General features: G+C 34.6%; 1 protein-coding gene across 3 annotated transcripts in view; it reads right to left on the minus strand.

The window, feature by feature from the left end:
* Positions 1-21,225, minus strand: part of LOC134660830 (inactive ubiquitin carboxyl-terminal hydrolase MINDY-4B) — a 125,267-nt gene that overhangs the window by 73,282 nt on the left and 30,760 nt on the right. For all 3 annotated transcript variants that reach the window (XM_063516659.1, XM_063516660.1, XM_063516658.1), the window contains 5 exons: positions 16,024-16,171; positions 15,682-15,819; positions 14,997-15,076; positions 14,755-14,892; positions 14,446-14,513 (listed from right to left, as the gene is read on the minus strand). In XM_063516659.1, the coding sequence (XP_063372729.1) occupies positions 14,450-14,513; positions 14,755-14,892; positions 14,997-15,076; positions 15,682-15,819; positions 16,024-16,171 (568 nt within the window). In that variant the 3' untranslated portion in view covers positions 14,446-14,449. The remainder of the gene's footprint in view (positions 1-14,445; positions 14,514-14,754; positions 14,893-14,996; positions 15,077-15,681; positions 15,820-16,023; positions 16,172-21,225) is intronic.

Consider the following 21,225-nt stretch of genomic DNA (forward strand, 5'->3'; position numbering starts at 1 on the left):
TGGATTTACTCAATTCAGACGATGAAAATGAGCATCTTCCCACTCTCTCAGACGATGAAACTGAGCCTGCTCCGCTGCTCTCAGATGAAGAAACAGTACGCTTAACCCCTGTAATTCGAGAAATATTCCCAGCATCCCCACAAGTCCCACTGCCAGCACTCAATAATCTAACATCTATTCTATCGCCATGTACACCTTCTCCAGCACCGCAGACAAGGTCCAAACGCAAAGCTACACAACAACCACCCCGCGCCGCTAAGAAAAAGAAAATTGTTCGGAAACCACTGACATATACCTGGAAAGCAACAAAATTTGACCATAACGCCACCCTCGATGAAGCGGAATTTGTGTTGCCGGCTGAGTCTCAACTAAAGGCCCCGAGCGATTTTTTTCTGTCGTTCTTCTCCGAAGACATAATGCTAATGATCAGAGACCAAACCAACCTTTTCTCGGTACAATCCAACGAAGCGGCTAAATGTATCAATGTGACTGTTGATGATATTCGTGACTTCATAGCCGTGACAATTATAATGGGTGTAGTTCCCATGCCTTCTTATAGAGACTACTGGTCCAAAGATTTAAGATTCGCACCCATCGCCGATGTCATGTCACTGAAAAAATATGAAAGCTTAAGAAAGTATCTGCATTTTGTCGATAATAGCCTAATCAATGACCACCGTTACTTCAAAATACGCCCACTTCTAGAAGCTGTAAGGCAAAACTGTCTAAAACTCGACGAAGAAAAAAGATATAGTGTTGATGAAATGATGGTGCCATATAAGGGCACCAGAGCAGGCAGTCGGCGCCAATATCTCCCGAAAAAACCAAAGAAATGGGGATTTAAAATATTTGTACGTGCTGGCGTATCTGGGCTTGTCTATGACTTTTTGCCATACGGTGGCGATGACACATTTCGATTCTGTTCATTTACAGATTACGAAGATAGTTTGGGGCTCGGGGCAAAAGTTGTCATTGCTCTCTGCAAAACTATCAAGACAAAACCATCGGTCGTATATTTTGACAACTTTTTCACGTCGCTAGAACTGATTCGTCTCTTGCGTCACGAACATGGCATATTTAGTCTTGGAACCATAAAAAATAACCGGCTTAGAGGATGCCAAGAAAAGTTCCCTACTGACAAACAGCTGTTGAAAAAAGATCGGGGTACGAGCAAGCAGGTAGTATGCAAAAAAAACAAGCTAGTCGTTGTGAAGTGGCTAGATAATAAGGTGGTAACATTGGCGAGTTCTTTCGTCGATTCATACCCGATGGAGTCCATACGACGATACTCAAAAGCCGAAAAAGCCAGAGTCAACGTAGACTGCCCTCAGATCGTAAAGCAGTATAATGCTCATATGGGAGGTGTTGATTTAGCCGACATGTTGGTAGCCTTATATCGGTCAAATTTCAAAACCAAGCGCTGGTATATGGCTATATTTTCTCAGGTCCTGGACATATGTGTAAATAATGGATGGTTGTTGTATCGGCGACAAGCAGGAGCTACTGAAAAGTCTATGCCACTAAAGAAATTTAGACTACAACTAGCAATGGAGCTTCTTAAAAAAAACCGGGCTGGGCCGTCCAATGCGATTGTACCTGTCAGAAAGGCAACAGTAGTCCCAAGACCTCCACCAGTAGTTCAATATGATAATACAGGACACTTGCCAGTGTACACCTCTTACGGAAGGTGTAGGCATTGCAAAAAAGGAAACACGAACATGGAGTGCTCAAAATGCAAATTGAGATTGTGCCTAGTAGCAAAAAGAAACTGTTTCTTCTCTTTTCATGTTGCTCAATAATAAAAAAATATGTAAAAACTATAAACTTGTTATTGATTTAATATCTCTACACCATGCGCAATGTCAAGAATACTTGACATTGGTTGCCAACGGTCATATTTTGAAAGTTGGGCAATGTCAAGTATTCTTAGCATATGTTTTCTAAAAGATCGTATTCAAAAATTTTTTTTTATTATTTTTCTGTAGTTTATATTACCCCTAAGAACTCATTTAAGTGCTAGAAATCAGAAAAAAATAGAAAAAAAAAAATTTTGAGCATTAAAGGGATAACCATTTCTTTGGATCACTAGGTCAACAACTGCTTTAATTTTTTTTGTGAAATATGTAGTTAACTGTATTAAGTTTAAACATTGCAGAGTACCATCTTTACTTGCAGTATGTATTTCATTAGGAAATCAAACTGTAGCGCAATCTTTAATGATGTATGTTGCATGAATAACTACTTATTTAGTGTTCCGTAATAAGTTCAAGCAGCTGACAAAAACGGGTTTTAAGTAAAGGTTTATTTAATTCCTAGAAGTAAAATAAGCAATAGGATACGAAAATCCATTATTATTATTAGAATGTTTTTGCTTTTTTGTACTGCTGAATTTTGAACTTTCTTTTATTTCTATAAGAGTTCGAAACTCGAATGTTACTTGTACCTACATGTACAAGTGATACCTACTTGTGATCGAATTTAACTTGTACGTGTCCGCCGGGACTACCGAGGATAAATTTGAAAAGATAACAATTGGGCACATCCCGTTTTCGATTTACGAATATAATAATGCACATAAATAAAGCCTGTTTGGGAAAATAACTATTTCACCAGCTATTCCATCTTATCAATGAAATAAACCTCTAGGTTCTTATGTCCAAAATAAGCGCACCGTATTGGATTGATTCAAAAGGATTTATCCTTTGACAAATTGATATCGCCACAATAGACGCACTTTGTTCCCGTAAATTGATTTAGTGTATCGCTACCGCTTCCCGCTGACAACGGCTATTTGCCTGCATTGTCTTCCAAAGTTATGAACTATCTGCATTTTGCCTCGATTGATTTATAAGCATAGATTCAACAATGGAATTACTAAGGCATTGAACGTTGGCGCGTAAACCGCACAGTGTATGTAATAAGATGAAAATGAAAAAAAAAAAATTAGTTATTTAGGTAGGTAAGTACCCGTTAAGATAATAATAGGTACCCGTTTAGTAGGAGGACAATTAACTCCAATCTAGTAAAAGCGCAAAAAAAAACATATTTTATTAAGATTTCAACCAAACAACAAATTTTTCATTTCAGTAATTTTCGAAGGAGTTTTTGAATTCATTAATTTATCATTTTTTTATCAGATGTCGACACCACCCGTGCTATTTCACATTAAAGCACAATTTATTACCAAATATAGATTCCTTCCAAATGGATGCGAAAAAAATCTTTCGGAAAGGTGAGACCAGGCCGCCATTGGATTGACAAGCGTTTGATAAATTACTTTTATTGGTACATTTGTCGAATAGACCATCAATCATCTTCGTTTTATATTAGGTACCTACCTATAACGACTCTGCAAATGACTCCCTGGATTGTATATTTCCTTCCAAATATTTATGTTCTCACTGCTAAGGTGAAAAGTCTTGTCTAGGTACTACACGAGATCAATGTTATTTACATTCGTGTGCGTTTGAGTCCCTTGCTACAGTTGCTACGCTATCATAGAATCTTTCGCTTGCACCCGTGCTCTCTCTCACTCAAAATAAGCACTCGAAGAAATATCAATATTTTCTCCCTTGTACAAATAACTACCTACTTATTGTCTTTTTAGTGTTGCGTACAAAACTTTGTTTATACTTTCTTGTTTACCTACTTGGGTTATCAAACAAGATCATCATGTGTATTTCAGAAACCTACATTGTACATCTAATGGAAACACGCTTACCTATTGGTTCTTAATTGTTTTAAAATAATTTAACGCTACGTAATTTCACACTTGTACTTTTACAAATGTTCAAAATGATCGCCTCCTATTTCATCACACAACTGTGCCTGTCTCCTGTGGTTGTCTTTGACTCTCCTTAGTTCGAATTCGTTGGCCTTTACTTCGTCAAAAGTTAAGTCGTTAAGACTACGCGATGGCCATTGTATGGGTCCATTTCAGCCTATCCAGCGTTCAGGGTATTCATAATCCAAGTAATTACGGACGTCACGTTGAAAATTAGCTGGAGCTCCGTGATAGTGAGTCTTACCATATCGAAACGTTCAATAAAAGTATAACCTGGATATGTAGCCGGCATTTTAAACGCGAATTAATATCAATTATTATTTTTCAACTTAAATTCGTAGCGTAATGTTAACGTAATGGCTCTTTGGTTATGACTTATGACTTTTGAATTTGTCACTGTCAATTTAATCTTTTTTTCAACGTTCTTACCATCAGCAAATACAAAAAGGTTGAATGATTAATCTTAGTAACATGCTATGGGTCTAGGACAGTTTTACGACTGGTAACCATGAGACTCAGAAAATTAAAAAAAAAATTAATTAACGTTTACTAGAGTCTGGCTACTGGAATATTACAGACATTTTTGGGCGGAAATTCCAAAAATCTTGGGCTGGTTACACTTTGTGCAGTAGGAATTATAGTTTTGATACTAGAAAATATTTTTGATTTTCTGTGCACACGTAAGGTACCTAAGGAAATAAATTAAATACTTATACGTTGACGTGCACTCAGTCAGCTCAAATAATTTCTACTACTATGTAAAGTACAGTCAACGATAAACACATATGTTTACACTTTCTCCCCATATACCTAGGTACCATTGTAACAAGGCGAAAGCATGGTATAATAATATACTCCGCCTGGTACTCTCTGTGACGACCAGGCGCCGTTGTGTACTGGGTGACCAAATGAAACAACTGTTATCGCTTGTGCACTCCGCCAGCCACGCGCACGCCATGACACTTCCCCATGGAGTGAAGCTAGCGGGTAGTTGCGTCGTACTGTTTATTGTGTAACCGTCACATCTCTCCCTTTTTATAACAATTTATTTATTTTACTTTATATATTAACCATGCAACAATAATTCAGTTTATCTTATACTCGCTACGTTGATTTATTTTTCCAATCTAGGTATACTACCACCGGTTCGGAAAAGTTAACCTCAGACCCGAGAAGAACCGGCGTAAGAAACTCGGCGAAGTGTGGATCCATTTTACAACTGTTAAATAATAAATATTTTCCAACACTAGCAAGCCTTTAAACCTGTAAAACTATTATTTGATTATTCCTAATTGTTACCTACTTTTAATTTACTTTAAGTCATGTTATGCTTGTCACATAAAACTTATAATTTGATTTGTTACAAATATTTCTTGCGATACCCTACCAGGGTCCATGTGCCTGTATGTTACTATGTAGTTTACTCGTATGTAATATAAATATGTACATTGGATGCAAAATAAAGATCTCTATCTCTATTTTACTTTTACAATTTCTTATGTGTCAGTCCCTCTCCTTCTCCTATTTGCAGTTTTGAGTCTAAGTCCTTTTATTAACTTGAATATAATTCAAAGAATTATTTTAAAAGCCTTAATTACTACATTTTCCTTTTGATGCTTACACATTTCCAGGTATTAACATTAGCATACAATATAATATTTTACTAAATTAATACATATTTCATGATTTAGGTACAATAAAATTGTAAGCTTGCCAAGCGTCTTGGACATTAATTACTTACTGGCAATAACTGATTGACTCAGTTTTACTCGTCTTGTATGATCTTAATATACATATATGATGCAATTTATATTACTTTTATAGATAATCCAATGTCAAATAAAGTAGGAATGTTACTTTATTCATTGTAGAGGTACCACGTCAAGTATGTTTAGTTTTACTTCTGAATAGGTTAAACAAACAATAATCTATATAAATATATTTATATATAATTAATTTGTTAGGTACCTACTAAGATTTACCTGCCTATTTGACCATTGTTATTATCTAATCATAATCATATCTAATTATCGTTCATTAATTATATGTAATACTTGGATAATATAATGTTGACATCAATTCATCCAAATATTTATTTTATTCATTCTATTACTCAAAAAGTAACACAGCAAATATAATATAATAATATTAATATATAATAATATAATATATTATATATATAATATTAATCTAGCAACTCTTGCGAAGAATCATAATTACAATTTTATTTATGTTATGAAAATAACGTAACTCCTTCTTACTAATCGGAAACTGATTTTTCAACTAGTAAGCCAGTAAGTATTGTATTATTATTTCCACAACAATTACTGTCAGGCTATAACATAAAAATTAATATTTGTATACACTTTTTCTTCGGTTTATTTCAATTACTTGCAACAGTTGCAACATATTTTATAAACCTGAAACATACACACCTTGTATGTCTGTTTCCTAAGTCCTGTCATTGGTAAGTATGTCATTTAACTTCAATAAACATCTTACAACGAACCAATGGAACTCCATTATCCTAACCATGATCCCATGAAATACAGAGTAAGTAGGTACACAAGAATACACTGTTCGAATGTTTACTTTACCATTTTAGCGTTACGTTTAACGGTTCTGTTTGATATGACCTAGGGTTTTGGTCTTTTGGGTCTTAGTGTAGATTAGTACCATATATGTGTACTCTTGGGTAGATCCATGAAGTGGCTCTAGATGCAACTTTAATCTACTAGTTTTACTAAATTAGTTAGTCTCAACTAATTAAACATCAATCAGGCACTGTCATTGAGGGCGATCAAGATCACGGTTAATTCGAATACTTATTGTTTTTATTTTCTAATGTATACCTACACAGACACACTATTTACTTATTTGATTGTTTCTGTTTTGTTTTAATGTATCGGTTCTGAGACTATGTATAATTTCCAATGTATGTATTGTCTCTACCGCATACCTAAGCGTTTTGGCATCCTTAATTATTGTAGTTTTATGCATGTGACTGAAATAGGGAAATATATTTTCCAGTAAATTGCCTTTTTAATTACACCTAATTATAATTAGTCATCACATCACACATATCACTCGTCTTAATCTGAGTAGGTGTACCTACTACCTAGGTACTTAAAAGGTACTTCGTCATCTACCTGTCAACCGACAAAAGTCGTATGTCTATTTACAAGGCATTAGGTTAACCGCTGTTCACTAGAGTTTTGCTGTTAGTACCTAAGTCATGTTTGCCTTGGGTATAGTTTCGTAGTATAGTTAGTAAGCTGTGCTTCCTCACCGTGCAAGGCTCCACGCATCGCCACTCCCGTTTTTACAGCATTGACTTTAGGTACTACATGACATGATGTATTATGACAGGGCCAGCGCATCTATTTACGTACCTTTTGTACTTGGGTTTGTGATTGAGCTTTGTCCTGATTATTATTCAATAGAATCATGTATTCCGGCTTTAAAATAGATTGGGATTGGAATTTATAATATGAAATCTGGGTCATATACGATTTTGAAGGAATTGTATATCCTCATCTATTTATAGATTTTATTTGGGCAGTTTAGGCATGCCTCTGTGTCCCACAGTTTCCACGGCTGCGCAAAATGCATTATTATCCTGGTCACCTGCTTGTTTCTCTTAAACTATAATTTAACGCGTCCTCTAACTGTTCCAACAGGATGGCTACAACAATCTTTAATCGGAATGCCGTCTATTAAGTCGTCGTATACTTTATATACTTGCTTTGTTCGTTTTTATTTAAGCTGATACATTGAGTACTTACCTATACGAACATCTGCAAAATGCAGTAAATTTACGATACAGGTTAAATTGTAGTACTTTACAGGAAATATTTTTTCAAATATATTTGTAAAATTGAAAATCTACCTGAAACTATATTAGTAGGTATGCCTATTCCCGAGGCCATCCATCTATACCTACGCCTTAAGTGAACTGGAACAGTAGGCAGAGGCACCAATTATATAATTTTCGCTGCTTATTATATAATTTTGAATTAAATAAATACATAGCAGGTTACTCTACTAACATTATGTCAGTTTATTACTATTTTGCCTCCCTATTAAGTCTAATGGTGGTATCTGGGACATTTTGGATGACCTATGACAAGATCCTATCGTTAGTACCAACCAACTCTATCTCGCGCCTACTAGACTTGCTACTAGGTACATTTGACCCTTTTGGCTTGTTAGTACTGGGTAGTTGAACATAATACTAATTACACCTTGTTTATATCGTAGGTAAGCGTTATGATTTCGCTGTATCATTTATTTTATTTTGCTAGTACCAGTGGAACATTCAACCTACTACTTATTTATTTGCCAGTACCAGTTGAACGTTTCAATTCAACCTACTAATTATTTGTTTTGCTAGTACCAATTGAACAATTTCAACCTACTACTTATTTGTTTTGATAGTACCAGTTGAACATATCAACCTACTACTTATTTGTTTTGCTAGTACCAGTTGAACACTTCAACCTACTACTTATTTGTTTTGCTAGTACTAGTTGAACGTTCCATCCTACTAATTATTTGTTTTGCGTCATTAGTAGTTAATTATACCAACTGCAGCATAGATACAGTTTACTTCTTGTAATTTATTTTTCTTGTTAGTCCGACTCCGACTTACTACTCAATTCATTTGATGCTGAGTTTACGTGTCTACTCCTACAGTAAAACAATAACAAAGCCCTCGGCATTCATCAGTCTAAGTACATATCTATAGTTCTTGACTCAGTTGACATCGTAACGGTCCTTGATAATTTTACTGATCCGTTACCTGCTAGCATTCTTTATTGTCATAACATACCTATGTATATATAAATACATGTTAAGTCAACACCAAGTTAGGTAACAGCGATTCATACCATTTCAATTGATTATAAGTATTATAACAGGTTATTTTAATCGAACAATATTTCTTTTAGGACATAAGGTCCATAAAAATTTATACAACTATACCGACTTAATATACGGGTTTCTCAATAGGTTTCCTTATGTAAAAATATCTTAGTAATTACACAACTAAGTAGGTAGGTATATGTATTTTAAGTATGAACGGCAAATACACAACAACTCATAATAATCGTGATTTCCGCGAAGATAGTTTGATTATTTACCCTTTATATCATATGAATTCTAATATACGATTTTGAGTCAGAAAATAAACCATGTACCAACTGTATTTGTAACACGCAAACCATCAGCATATTCGTTTCTGTCACTTCATGGAAAAATTAATACACCGGTGCCACATCATTCTAATAATGCAACATGAGTACATTATTTTTTGTAGGATTTTCCCAATTATTGATCTATCTTGCATTGATTGCACTTTTGGATTTACAATTGGTAACCAGGCTCACGAACAGTAGCTACTGTCAAAGAGTTAGTGTAATAAGCAAGCGCATATTTCTTCTTTGCTTGGTAAACATTCCTCCCGAGCTACCTACCATCAATTACTCACTAAATAGTTGTAAAGTTAACTACTGTTCTTATGTAAACAGTCGACAAAATCAACTGTGCATATACATAATTGTTTTTATTAACATTGATTGTAAACAAAACTATAAAATTAGGTATAGGTACAAGATCTACCTTTTTACAGTTTTGCACTAATATTTAAATTCTGCACTAGTTTCTTTAATACTCCTCTGACGTGAGTTTGGAATTTCATAACCTAGTTACGTAACAAAGTCGTTGCAATTTTAATATTTCCGTATTATGTACAACCGTACGTCACTTGTTACACCGAATATCACCTCGCCCAACCTTTTGTATTGCCTGAATACAATCGGGAGCTCGGGAGCAAATGGACAACTACGGTAGCTATTAGGTTAGGATTTCCATACCTTAGGTATTTTGTTTTTTTTTTTTTCGCCACCGTTACCTTTCCTTTTCGTAATTTTTTTTGGTGATGTTTTATCCTCGTCGCCATTTGTGACGACCAGGCGCCGTTGTGTACTGGGTGACCAAATGAAACAACTGTTATCGCTTGTGCACTCCGCCAGCCACGCGCACGCCATGACACTTCCCCATGGAGTGAAGCTAGCGGGTAGTTGCATCGTACTGTTTATTGTGTAACCGTCACACTCTCTTCCGAGATTCGCGGATGACCTAACTGTCACTTACCTACGTCATCATGCTGTTTACAGGTTCTCAAACTTTAAAATGTGGGAGAATTTTAACCAACGGTGAAAATTATTTTAACGGCATTAATTTTAAGTTATTCGTGTAGAAACATAGTAAAATAAAACAAATTTATACTGCCCTTTTCACTCCTACTCTTACAGTTCCGAATAGAACAGCCAACCATTTTCGTAACAAAACATTAATTACCAAGCTTACGACGTGAAAAGTTTGGAAAACACTGCGACTGCTGACACTGAGCGAGAAGGAAATAACAATTAACACGCGTTCGACAAGGATGACGGTCAGGGACAACATGGCGGATTGTCAAATGTGACAGCGCTATCCTGTGTTGCCAGTAGTGGAAACAGAATTACCCGAACGTCTGAAATTTATTTCGTGAATCGGAAGATATTGCTAACGAATAATTAAAAATGACGTGTTATTGTAAAATTTAAGATAAAATACATATAAATGAAAAATATAAAATTATAAAGAAATATTTTAACTTATTAACCATAGATATAATGTACCCATGTAACATGTTATGTTGAAATAAAGTGGCAATGTTATTGTGACGTAGGCAAGTGACACTATGGGAAGAGAAGACCATGTTTTATTAGACCATGGGCGAAAGTGTAAATAAGACCTTGCTGGATAATACCGTAATATTCACCAAAAAACTTAATTTATTCACCAGTTACTAATGACATAAAGTGACAACTCACTTATAGTTGTTTTTTAATCATTATCAATTGGTGATACAACAAGAAATATTTGGCTAGCCATACTACATATTTTTGCCTGTTGTCACGTCCACATGTATAAACTAAAGTTAAACAGTATAATAAACACATTTTTATGTTCACGACTTAGTATTCACCCTGTATAAATAATCGACCAAATATATTTTTTTGATAGAGTCTGTGCGGAAAGAGAAGAGTCGTGGCAGAAACGGGAACTAACATTTTCAATTTTATATGGCAATCAAACCTATGACACCTATCTTGTAAAAAGTAAACAAACTTCTGTCATTGTATATTTTTATTAACAAAAACCGCAAGTTTTATGTATAAAATATTTTCAAAACACGATAAAACCGTATATAAAGCCACAAAGAAAATTATATTTAACATTGTTCGGTTTTGTCAGCGGGAAGAATCGGCTAAAAGCCGACTATCGACTGACAAAAAATCCGCGGAACGTGTTTCCGCTATTCACGGGTATTAATGTTGTATTTAATATTCAATAATTACCTATTTAATAAGCCGCCTAAGTAACTTGTCTCCGGTACATAATCAGTAAGTATATTCATTGAAAATATATTCATTTTTATAAATATGCAGGTCATTCATGATTTTTAAAATAACTGGCAAATAGTCTTGATACTTGCCATTTTATGCATATTTATATGTAATTTTTTTTTCAGGATTGAGTAAAAGTACCTACGGTATCTCGAATAAAAGACCGAAGCTAGCTCAAACATAAGTGACATTTTAATTCAGACTTCGATTACAAAGAATAAAACGTTTTGTAATAAAATATTTCTTTATTTGTAAGTTCGTTTACTAGGTTCTGTTAGTTACGAAAGTTTGTGGTTACGAAATTATATTTCATATTTAGCAGTGACTTTTCGGCGGAGTAAAATATCGTGAGATGAGAGAACCGGACATACTCCAATAAGGCCTACCTACCCACTTATGCTCTATTTTTATATCCCAGATAGTAAAATTACAGTTCTATTGCCTAATTTCTACCCGATCTACCCGGTTTTGTATTAAAATAACTGTTGGACTGCACAGATTAGGCAGTACATAAATGAGACTCTATCTTGTTTGGTACTAAAATGACAGTTGTATTGGGCAGATTCTTAACTAGTTTTAGCAGTTTTGTCAATCGCACTGTCACTTTTTAGTATCAGAGACATAAAAACAAGAGTGTGTTTTAAAACGAAAACTAGTGCCTGCGCTAAATTAAAGGATTGAGTTGACGAGCCGACACAACCACAAGGCTCCGTTTAGAAAGCCGTGGCAAAAAACCGGAACAAAAGGGATTCAAGTATCATGACCTCTAGTGTCGTACTATAATCACGTGACCAGTGTTGTCAGCATAGCACAAACCATAAATAGCACTGGCGCGCCCTCAAATCCCACGACTCTTCTCTTTCCGCACAGACTCTATCGGCATCTCGGGCGATAATTCGTAAAGTAAGGTTAAGGGTAATGTCTACGAGTAATATAGGAAAATTTCAGGAAACAAGTAGGTATTATTTTCATTTACCAATTCTCATTGCACTTCATTTCATAGCAACATAATTTTAGTATAATATAGCTAGCTTGTGATATAGCCGAGGGATCTGACCAGCCAAATTATTACAGAAGTATATTTTCAGAGTAATTTAGACAAAAGGTAAAAACCCGCGCGGTGGTCATATCTCCCGTCGCAAGTTTCGCGTGGCGCGCCATATGTTTTGTTTCCTTGTAAAGTCATGGCTTTACGTCTCTACTAACATGGCCCTTATTTAAAACTTCATAATTATTAAACTGTTTATGGAAATCTTAACTCAAAATAGTTATGGCTATCATATGGTACCTAATGTCGAAATACTGAAACATGGTTTTATGGAATACTCCTTTAACTCATACAAAACAATTAAGGAGAGTACATTATATACTCCTTCTTGTTCTAAGAATCAAATAATAAATTAGGGTAGAATTTAAAACTTATATAAATTAAACTTATATAACGGATCTCCCACTAATTGGCGGTCTTTTTTTCCAAGACCTGTTACCTAAATGTCGAATTTAACCGGCTGACAGTAGGAAAGTAAAATAAAAATCTTTGAAACGAGATTTGTATCTTTTAATTTTAAAAGCATTATACATAATGTTGCTAGTTTAACATACATACCTACTCAATACTAGCTATACTTTTAAGCTTCTAGTGAAATTTTTCTGATATAATATAAGGCATATAGGCGTTTTCTTTTATTATCCTACCTTAGCGTTTCCTTATTTTAATTAATAAATAGATTTTCAACACCTACATAAAAGCGAACATTATAACATGGATCTAAAACTAATATCAGGGGCCGTTGCCAAAACGCCAATCGTAAAGTGAACATCGGGATGTATTGTTCAATGCAACAATAAGAGACGTAATGATCTTCATACACATTTATATACATTACATCAACCCATATACATTATTTCAATTTGGAGTTTTCTATAAACTTCGCATCGTCGCTTGCCTAGGCCTACTACTACATTACTACTGGCTATTTAATTTACTTTTTCTACTCCAGCACTTAAATGTGTCAATTAAATGACTGACAGTGATATCTAAAGCAATGTCATTTGAATGATTTGTCTATAGGCTCATAAGATGACTGCTAGCAGTCATCTTATGAGTATAATACAACTGCTTTATTTTTTTTAAAGATACAAGTTCCGATCATCTTGATTGAAAGAGGTATGTTTTCATTTACAATAATAACTTTTTTTTTTAAATAATAACTCAATTTTTTTTAAATAATAACTCTTTTTTTTTAATAATAACTCTTTTTTTTTAATAATAACTCTTTTTTTTTTTTTTTGCTGCAGCTGTCATAGAAAATAGTAGTTTATGCAACAGTGATATAATAAGGGTTCTTAAAATTCAAGGGTCGAAGTTACAAAACGAGACGTAGTCGAGTTTTGTAAAAAAAGACCCGAGAATTTTAAGAACCAATTATGAGCTGTTGCATACATTACTTTTTCTATGACAGCTGCAGCAAAAAAAAAAAAAAAAAAAAAAAAAAAAAAAAAAAAAAAAAAAAAAAAAAAAAAAAAAAAAAAGCTGTTTTTTTTTTAAAAAAAAGATTATTAAAAAAAAAGAGTTATTATTTAAAAAAAATTGAGTTATTATTTAAAAAAAAAAGTTATTATTAAAAAAAAAAAGAGTTATTATTGTAAATGAAAACATACCTCTTTCAATCAAGATGATCGGAACTTGTATCTTTAAAAAAAATAAAGCAGTTGTATTATACTCATAAGATGACTGCTAGCAGTCATCTTATGAGCCTATAGACAAAGCATTCAAATGACATTGCTTTAGATATCACTGTCAGTCATTTAATTGACACATTTAAGTGCTGGAGTAGAAAAAGTAATGTATGCAACAGCTCATAATTGGTTCTTAAAATTCTCGGGTCTTTTTTTACAAAACTCGACTACGTCTCGTTTTGTAACTTCGACCCTTGAATTTTAAGAACCCTTATTATATCACTGTTGCATAAACTACTATAATAAAACCGAACACGCGGTGTAGAGCATAAATAGAATTCTGAGGATAAGTTCCGTACAATTAGCTCAGTTAATTAAAATGTTGTGAATATTATTAACAAATTTATTACTAGAGTAAATGTAATAGGTACTCGTTATTAATTAATGAGCCGCGTAATATTACTATTCTAGTAAACTACTTTTCAATGGCTTTCTACGACTATGTATGTATAAGTAAGTATGTTCTTGTTGTTCAGATTGGAGAATCGCTGACGTGAGGGTCTGGACCTGTCCAGGTTATTTTCGCATCTTGCCACCTGTGACCAAAATGTATGTATTGACATCTTTTTTTTCTAGTGTTTTATAACTGTTATATACCGTGACCTCGCCAAATGGTCTCAACAGAAGACCAGCGGTGAATTAAATAGGTAAGCTAAATTGGGATGTGTTGTTAAGAATAAAGAATTAAATATGAATATTAAATGTATTCAAGATTGACTGTAGGTCTGTGTAGCTTAGATTCATGGAATGTGAATTAGATTCAATTTGTGATATTACTTTGTATGGATGAGTTTTTCGAGAGGCGTGGCGCTAATGTCATCATTCCGCATTGGTCCTGCAATGTCATCATGAGCGCGCGTATCGACATTCAACAGTACATGGCAACCGCCAGTAGTGTAATAGTGGACATCAAATCTGAAATAAATTTATGTACGTTGTAGGTCCTTATACCATCTCGCTTAAAATTTTAAAAAATCATGTTAATATAAATATGTAGGTACAGTAATTTAATTACCAACCTCCTTTCTGCATGATAATTCCTTAACAATTCACGATTTGTATTAAACATCACGCCATAATGTCCTGAACAACTTGTAACCTGAAATAGTTATAACACCAAATTTTAGTAGAAGTTCTGTATTAAATTATCAGAGCCTTTACTTTTGAACCATACGTTTAAGTGTTGCGGCAGTACGCGCCTACATTACATGTAAATTATACATTTATGTGGTGCGCAGTATAGGCTTACATTACCTGTAAATTATACATGTATGTGGTGCGCAGTATAGGCTTACATTACATGTAAATTATACATTTAATTATGTGGTGCGCAGTATAGGCCTACATTACATGTAAATTATACATTTAATTATGTGGTGCGCAGTATAGGCCTACATTACATGTAAATTATACATTTAATTATGTGGTGCGCAGTATAGGCCTACATTACATGTAAATTATACATTTAATTATGTGGTGCGCAGTATAGGCATATATTACATGTAAATTATACATTTATGTGGTGCGCAGTATACGCCTACATTACATGTAAATTATACATTTATATGGTGCGGCAGTACGGGACATTACATGTCAAATAAATATGTACATTTATGTAGTGCGGCAGTATGGGCCTACATTACATGTCAATTATACGTTTATGTGGTGCGGCAGTATGTTTTTCAAAGAGTTACATATATTTACCCAAATAGGCATAGCTGGTGTCTTAAGCCTAGATCCTGGATGCTGCTGGTTAGCGTTATTTTTAGCATTGTCTTCATTTCCATAATATACTAGAAGACCGACTGGGCTACGTGACAATACTCCAAACTGCGGCATAGCCTGAAATATATAATTGCCTTAACGAGAACTCATAACTAACAATTATTTGCATTGGCAATTTATTTTACAAATTAAATTTATTTCCCAATTATTATTTCCAAATCAAACAAATGTTTTTATTCAAATATTTCGCCACATATAAATCGAAGTAGGTACCTATTAATATTTTTATTTGACATTTGTATTTTATATAGTACAACTCACATAATGGTCCTCGTCACCAATATACACGACTCCGTTGTGAAGATATGGAGTGGCTCGCCCGGTGAGAAGCAGGGTAACAACGTTTAGCGAACCTTCTACGTGCGATGACACCAGGTACGTCAGTTTGCCATCCAAGTCTTTCTTAACGCTGTTCAAATATTTTGACTTAACATTTGGATTATAATAGGATATTTGACTACTAGTCAAATCAGTTTCTTTTTTCGAACTGTCGAAACGATTTTGCTACTATGGAATTTATATGAAATACTAGCATGTGACGTCACAATCAAATTACCTACCTACTCTTTATAGTTTAATACTGGTTTTAAAATATAAATTTTGTTTAAAAATAACCGCTGTCTACGTTTCTCTATTAATCTTTTGGTGTTTTATTTAATGCATGGTGTAAAATAATTTATTTTAAATACAGTCAAATACCCTATTGAAGAATCGGAAGACATAAGTAATGGCCTCCTAGCCTAGTCGGTAGTGACCTTTCCTAGGTACGAAATACTGTCTATTAGAGTTCGAATTCTGGCTAGGACATTAAATTGTGTTTTTCATGAATATGTGTTCCTGAAGTTATTATTGTTTTCTATAGTACTTACCTAAGTACGTATTTATCAGTTTAAGTAGGTATGTATATAGCCCCCTCCACATTCGTGCGCGAATCGCGGCGCAAAGCCGCGAACGCGAGTGTGGAGTCACGATCGCAGATCTGCGAAATCGACTCCACACTCGCGTTCGCGGCTTCGCTATATTCGAGTGTGGAGGGGGCTTATCGTTGCCTAGTACCCGTAAAAAACTTTGGTTAGTTTGGGGCTAGGTCGAATGTGTAACATTGACCTAAATATTTGTTATTAAATTAATATGATTTAACAATCACAAGCATAAAAGGATGATTCTTAAATTGTGTCCAGAAATATATTTTTTTCATAAAAGTTTTTATTTTTCACATATTGTTACATATATCAAAAGAACATACAAAAAGCAAATTTTTGATGTATATGGTCAAGCTTAATACCCTCAGGAAAGGTAAATAAAATTAGTACATAAACACGGTTGTGACAAAGTGTCCCTCAGTCGTCACATTTCGGCATTCTGGCGGCCAACTCCACTATTTTGATTTATATAATTATTTTAACATAGCCTAAGTTACTACCATGACTACGACAAACCTAATGACGGCTTATACGTTGAAATATGTCAAACTATAAATGCTGTAGAGCGTGACAAAGAAGTGGATATACATCATACATACAGTAGAGTCCGGTTATAACGACGCCTAAGGGACCGCTGATATTACGTCGTACTAACCGGACGTCGTACAAAACGAACTGCCAATTTTAATATATTTTTTTAATCAAAATAATTACGGCATTTTGTTTACTTATGCGACGAGTATGCGACAATCAAAGAAAAAAAACATTACCTTTAAAATATTTATTTACGATAGTATTACAACACTTTGTCTTAAATGGAGAGACTTGTGTGTTTAGAAGAAGCCACTTTTCAAGCTACGCGTAGTCAACTCACTTGTCATCCGCAAATTACTCGAATCCCGTAAAATAAAAAGTTGTAATTCTTGGGGATCTAATCCAGCTGACGTTGTTTTATCACACAGTTCCTATGTCCATCTCCTGTGGCCATAGATCAGCTCGAAGGTACCTACCAAAATATTGCATTGTACCTAACTTATGTACATAATTATGTATGTGAAGTTTTTTTTTTTAAATAGCCTTATTTCAGAATACATTTTTTTTTATTTTTTATTATATCTACAGTTTTCCTTAATTTACTACGGTAACTGATTCTGTGTGCCTTCGGGCAAAGGCCTCCCCCAATCTTCTCCACTCTTCCTTATTATGAACTAATCTGGTCCATGTTTTTGTTTTTGTGCCTCCAGCCATGTCTTTAATTTCATCGGACCATCTTTTAAATTGCCCGCCTCTGTTTCTTTTATGCCCTCTAGGGTGCCAAAGTGTTACAATTTTGCTCCATTTATCTCCTCCTCTAATAGTATGTCCAGCCCACTTCCATTTTAGTTGTTTTGTTTTGTATGTAACATCAGTAAACCCTGTTTTGTCTCTTAAATTCTTGCAACTTATTTTGTCTATTCTTCTTTTCTTTAAGATGCTTCTTTCCATGGCTCTCTGAGTTATGCTTAACCTTTTACATTGTGGCTTTGGTGAGTGCCCACGTCTGGCAGCCATATGTGAAGATTGGTAGAATGCATGTGTTGAAGAGTTTTCTTTTGATGTGCATACTTATTTGGCTATTTTTCATGACTTCTTTCAGCGACCAGTATCTCTTCCACGCGTTTCCAATTCTTCTGTCTATTTCCTTTGTTGTTGAGTCATGGTTGGATATTAATTGACCTAAATATATATATTCTGTTACATACTCAATGGTGTTGTCATCTATTTTTATCTCTTTGGCATTGTAGCCGCCGTGCAGGTCAGGAGCTCGACGACTCAAATAAAAAGCTTCAATTCTTATAGTGAACTGATATAATTTTCCAAGTACTGGTTTACAAGGGTTCTTGCCAAAACGGTTAAATGTAGAAGTGGTGGATATTGTATGAAGGCTGATGAGAGAGTGATTTGCATAATTTCAATAGTACAAAAGGTGGTTTAAATTTAGGTGCCTCTAATTGGCCGCGATACAAAGTATGTGGAGCGCTCCTATTGGTGCTTAAGAAAAAGCTGCCGAATACTAGCCGAGCCCGACGGCCGCGTTTAGCTACTGCATTAGGAATATAGGTATTGAGATTTTATACAAATAAAGGTTGCGTTCGCAACAGGCATCCATACTATTAGTCATTGCTTTAGTTTTCTGGAGATTCATAGAGAGTCCGACTTCTTTACTAGCTGTATTCAGTTCTACGAGCATTTTCTGTAACTCTTCTGCTGTATTGGCGAAGACCACTATGTCGTCCGCGAATCTCAAATGGGTTAGTTTCTCGCCGTTTATATGTAAGCCGTTACTCGACCAATCAAATGTCCGAAATACTTCCTCTAAAACTGCTGTGAATAGTTTGGGTGATAAAGGGTCGCCCTGTCTTACTCCTCTCTGTATATTTATGTCACCACCTTCCTTTTCCAATTTGATTTTTGCTGTTGTTTCTGTGTAGATGTTCTTAATTATCCTTATGTATTTGGGCTCGACACCTTGATTTAGCAAAGCTTTCCAGATTTTTGAGTGGTCGAGTGAATCAAACGCCTTGCAGTAGTCTACGAAACAACAGTGATAGTGAATGTTATATTCTTTGCATTTTTCTGCTATCTGTCTAGCTACGTGTATGTGATCTACTGTAGAATAGTTGTTTCTAAAGCCTGCTTGTTCTCTCGGTTGATTTTCGTCTAAAGTTTTGGTAATACGGTTTAAAATAATTTTCGAAAATACTTTATACATATTGGACATTAGGCTTATAGGCCTATAATTTCCAATGTCGTCTCTGTTGCCCTTTTTGTGTAATAGATTAATAGAGGATACTTTCCATGATTTTGGTATCTTTTCTGTTTCCAGGATAATGTTGAAGATTTTAGTCAGGAGTGGTGTAATGATCTCTTTTGTTTCAAGTATCGCTTCATTTGATATATTATCAGGGCCTAATGCTTTGTCTCTCTTTTGAGTGCTGATTGCTTTTTCGACTTCGCTTTGCATAATAGATGGTACTTCGTCGGAGTCAGGTAATTCAATTAGTTCAGTTGATGGTCTTTTTGAGTATAAGTCTATAGTAATCTGTGGCAGTACTTATAATGTCTGGTCTTTTAGTTTTGTCTTTGCCGGAAGGATTTTTTAGTTTAGGTATCCATTGCTCCTTTTCTTGTAGTAATTTCATGGCTTTTTTAGTTCCTCCGGTTTTTTCTATTAGGATCTCCAAAGTCCGTAGTCTATGGTCTTTCCTGTCTTTTCGCATATTGGTTCTTAAATCTTTACTTAATTGAGTAATGGCTCTTCTAATTTCTGCTGTTTTAGGAGAAGTTTCTAACAATTTTGCTCTGTTTTCCATAATTTGTTTCGTATTTTCAGATAGTATATCTTTGCCTTTTCCAAATTTTACTTTTTCCTTTTTATATTTACTTAAAATATTTGAGAGTTTGTTGTAGGTTTCTAGTATATTCCGTTCTGAAAGATCTTCATCCATGTTCATCCGTTCTTCTTCTACTTGTTTACCTGTTAATTGTGGTTCGTTATTTTTCGTTATGTCTTTCTGGTGTTTTATGAATTTCCTGGTAGATTTAATTGGTGTAGGTTTTAGCTGGGTTCGGACCATTCGGTGGTTAGTATTAAAATTCAGTTTTGCAATGACATTACAGTCTTCGAATGATCTAGCACGGTTAGTGAGTATATAGTCAATTTCATTCTTATAACGTCCGTCAGGCGAGGACCATGTCCATCTTCTGTTTTGTTTTTTCTTGTAAAATGAATTCAAAATTACTAAGTGTTGTTCAAAGGCTAAATCTATTAATTTCTGTCCATTTCTTGTTCTTTTGCCTTGGTAGTGGGGTCCCATTATGATTTCCTCTCCGTATCTCCTGTCCCCTATTTGGGCATTGAAGTCTCCCATCAGGATTAAATTTGTTGGACTTATTTCTGTTAATGTGTCATTTAGTTTTTTATAGAATTCATCAATGGTGCTGTCAGAGGATTGTTCTGTAGGAGAGTATACTTGTACTATGGTCCATTCCTTCTTATGAAAAGGTAGCATGATTTTGAGGACTGCTATACGTTCCGAAATCCCTTGAACTTCAACAATATTGTTTTTCAATTCTTTATGTATCATGAAACCTACTCCATGTTGTCCTGGCATCTCGCCCTTAGATTATAGAACAAAATCGCCATATTCTTCTATTTGATCGCCCATACGCCTTACTTCACTGATACCTATTATACTCCATTTTATGTTTTCCATTGCCATTGTTAATTCTAGCAGATTTTCATCTGTTCTCAGTGTGCGTACATTTATGGTTGCTATATGTATTTGGTTCGTTTGTTGATATTTTTTTGGGGGGATGTGGTCTAATTCCCCACGGGGACCAGCCGGGTTGGGGAATGTTACTTTTGTTTGGTTTTGATTGGTTGTTCTATTTATTTTAGTTAGTGTTTTTCGGTTACCGTAGTTTAATCGTTTTTTGATTGAGTCTGTTCGAGTGAGCTCCCGTTCTTTGTAATTATGTTATAGTTATTAGTTTTTGG

The sequence above is a fragment of the Cydia amplana genome, chromosome Z (assembly GCF_948474715.1).
Source record: "Cydia amplana chromosome Z, ilCydAmpl1.1, whole genome shotgun sequence".
Taxonomy (NCBI): Eukaryota; Metazoa; Arthropoda; class Insecta; order Lepidoptera; family Tortricidae; genus Cydia; species Cydia amplana.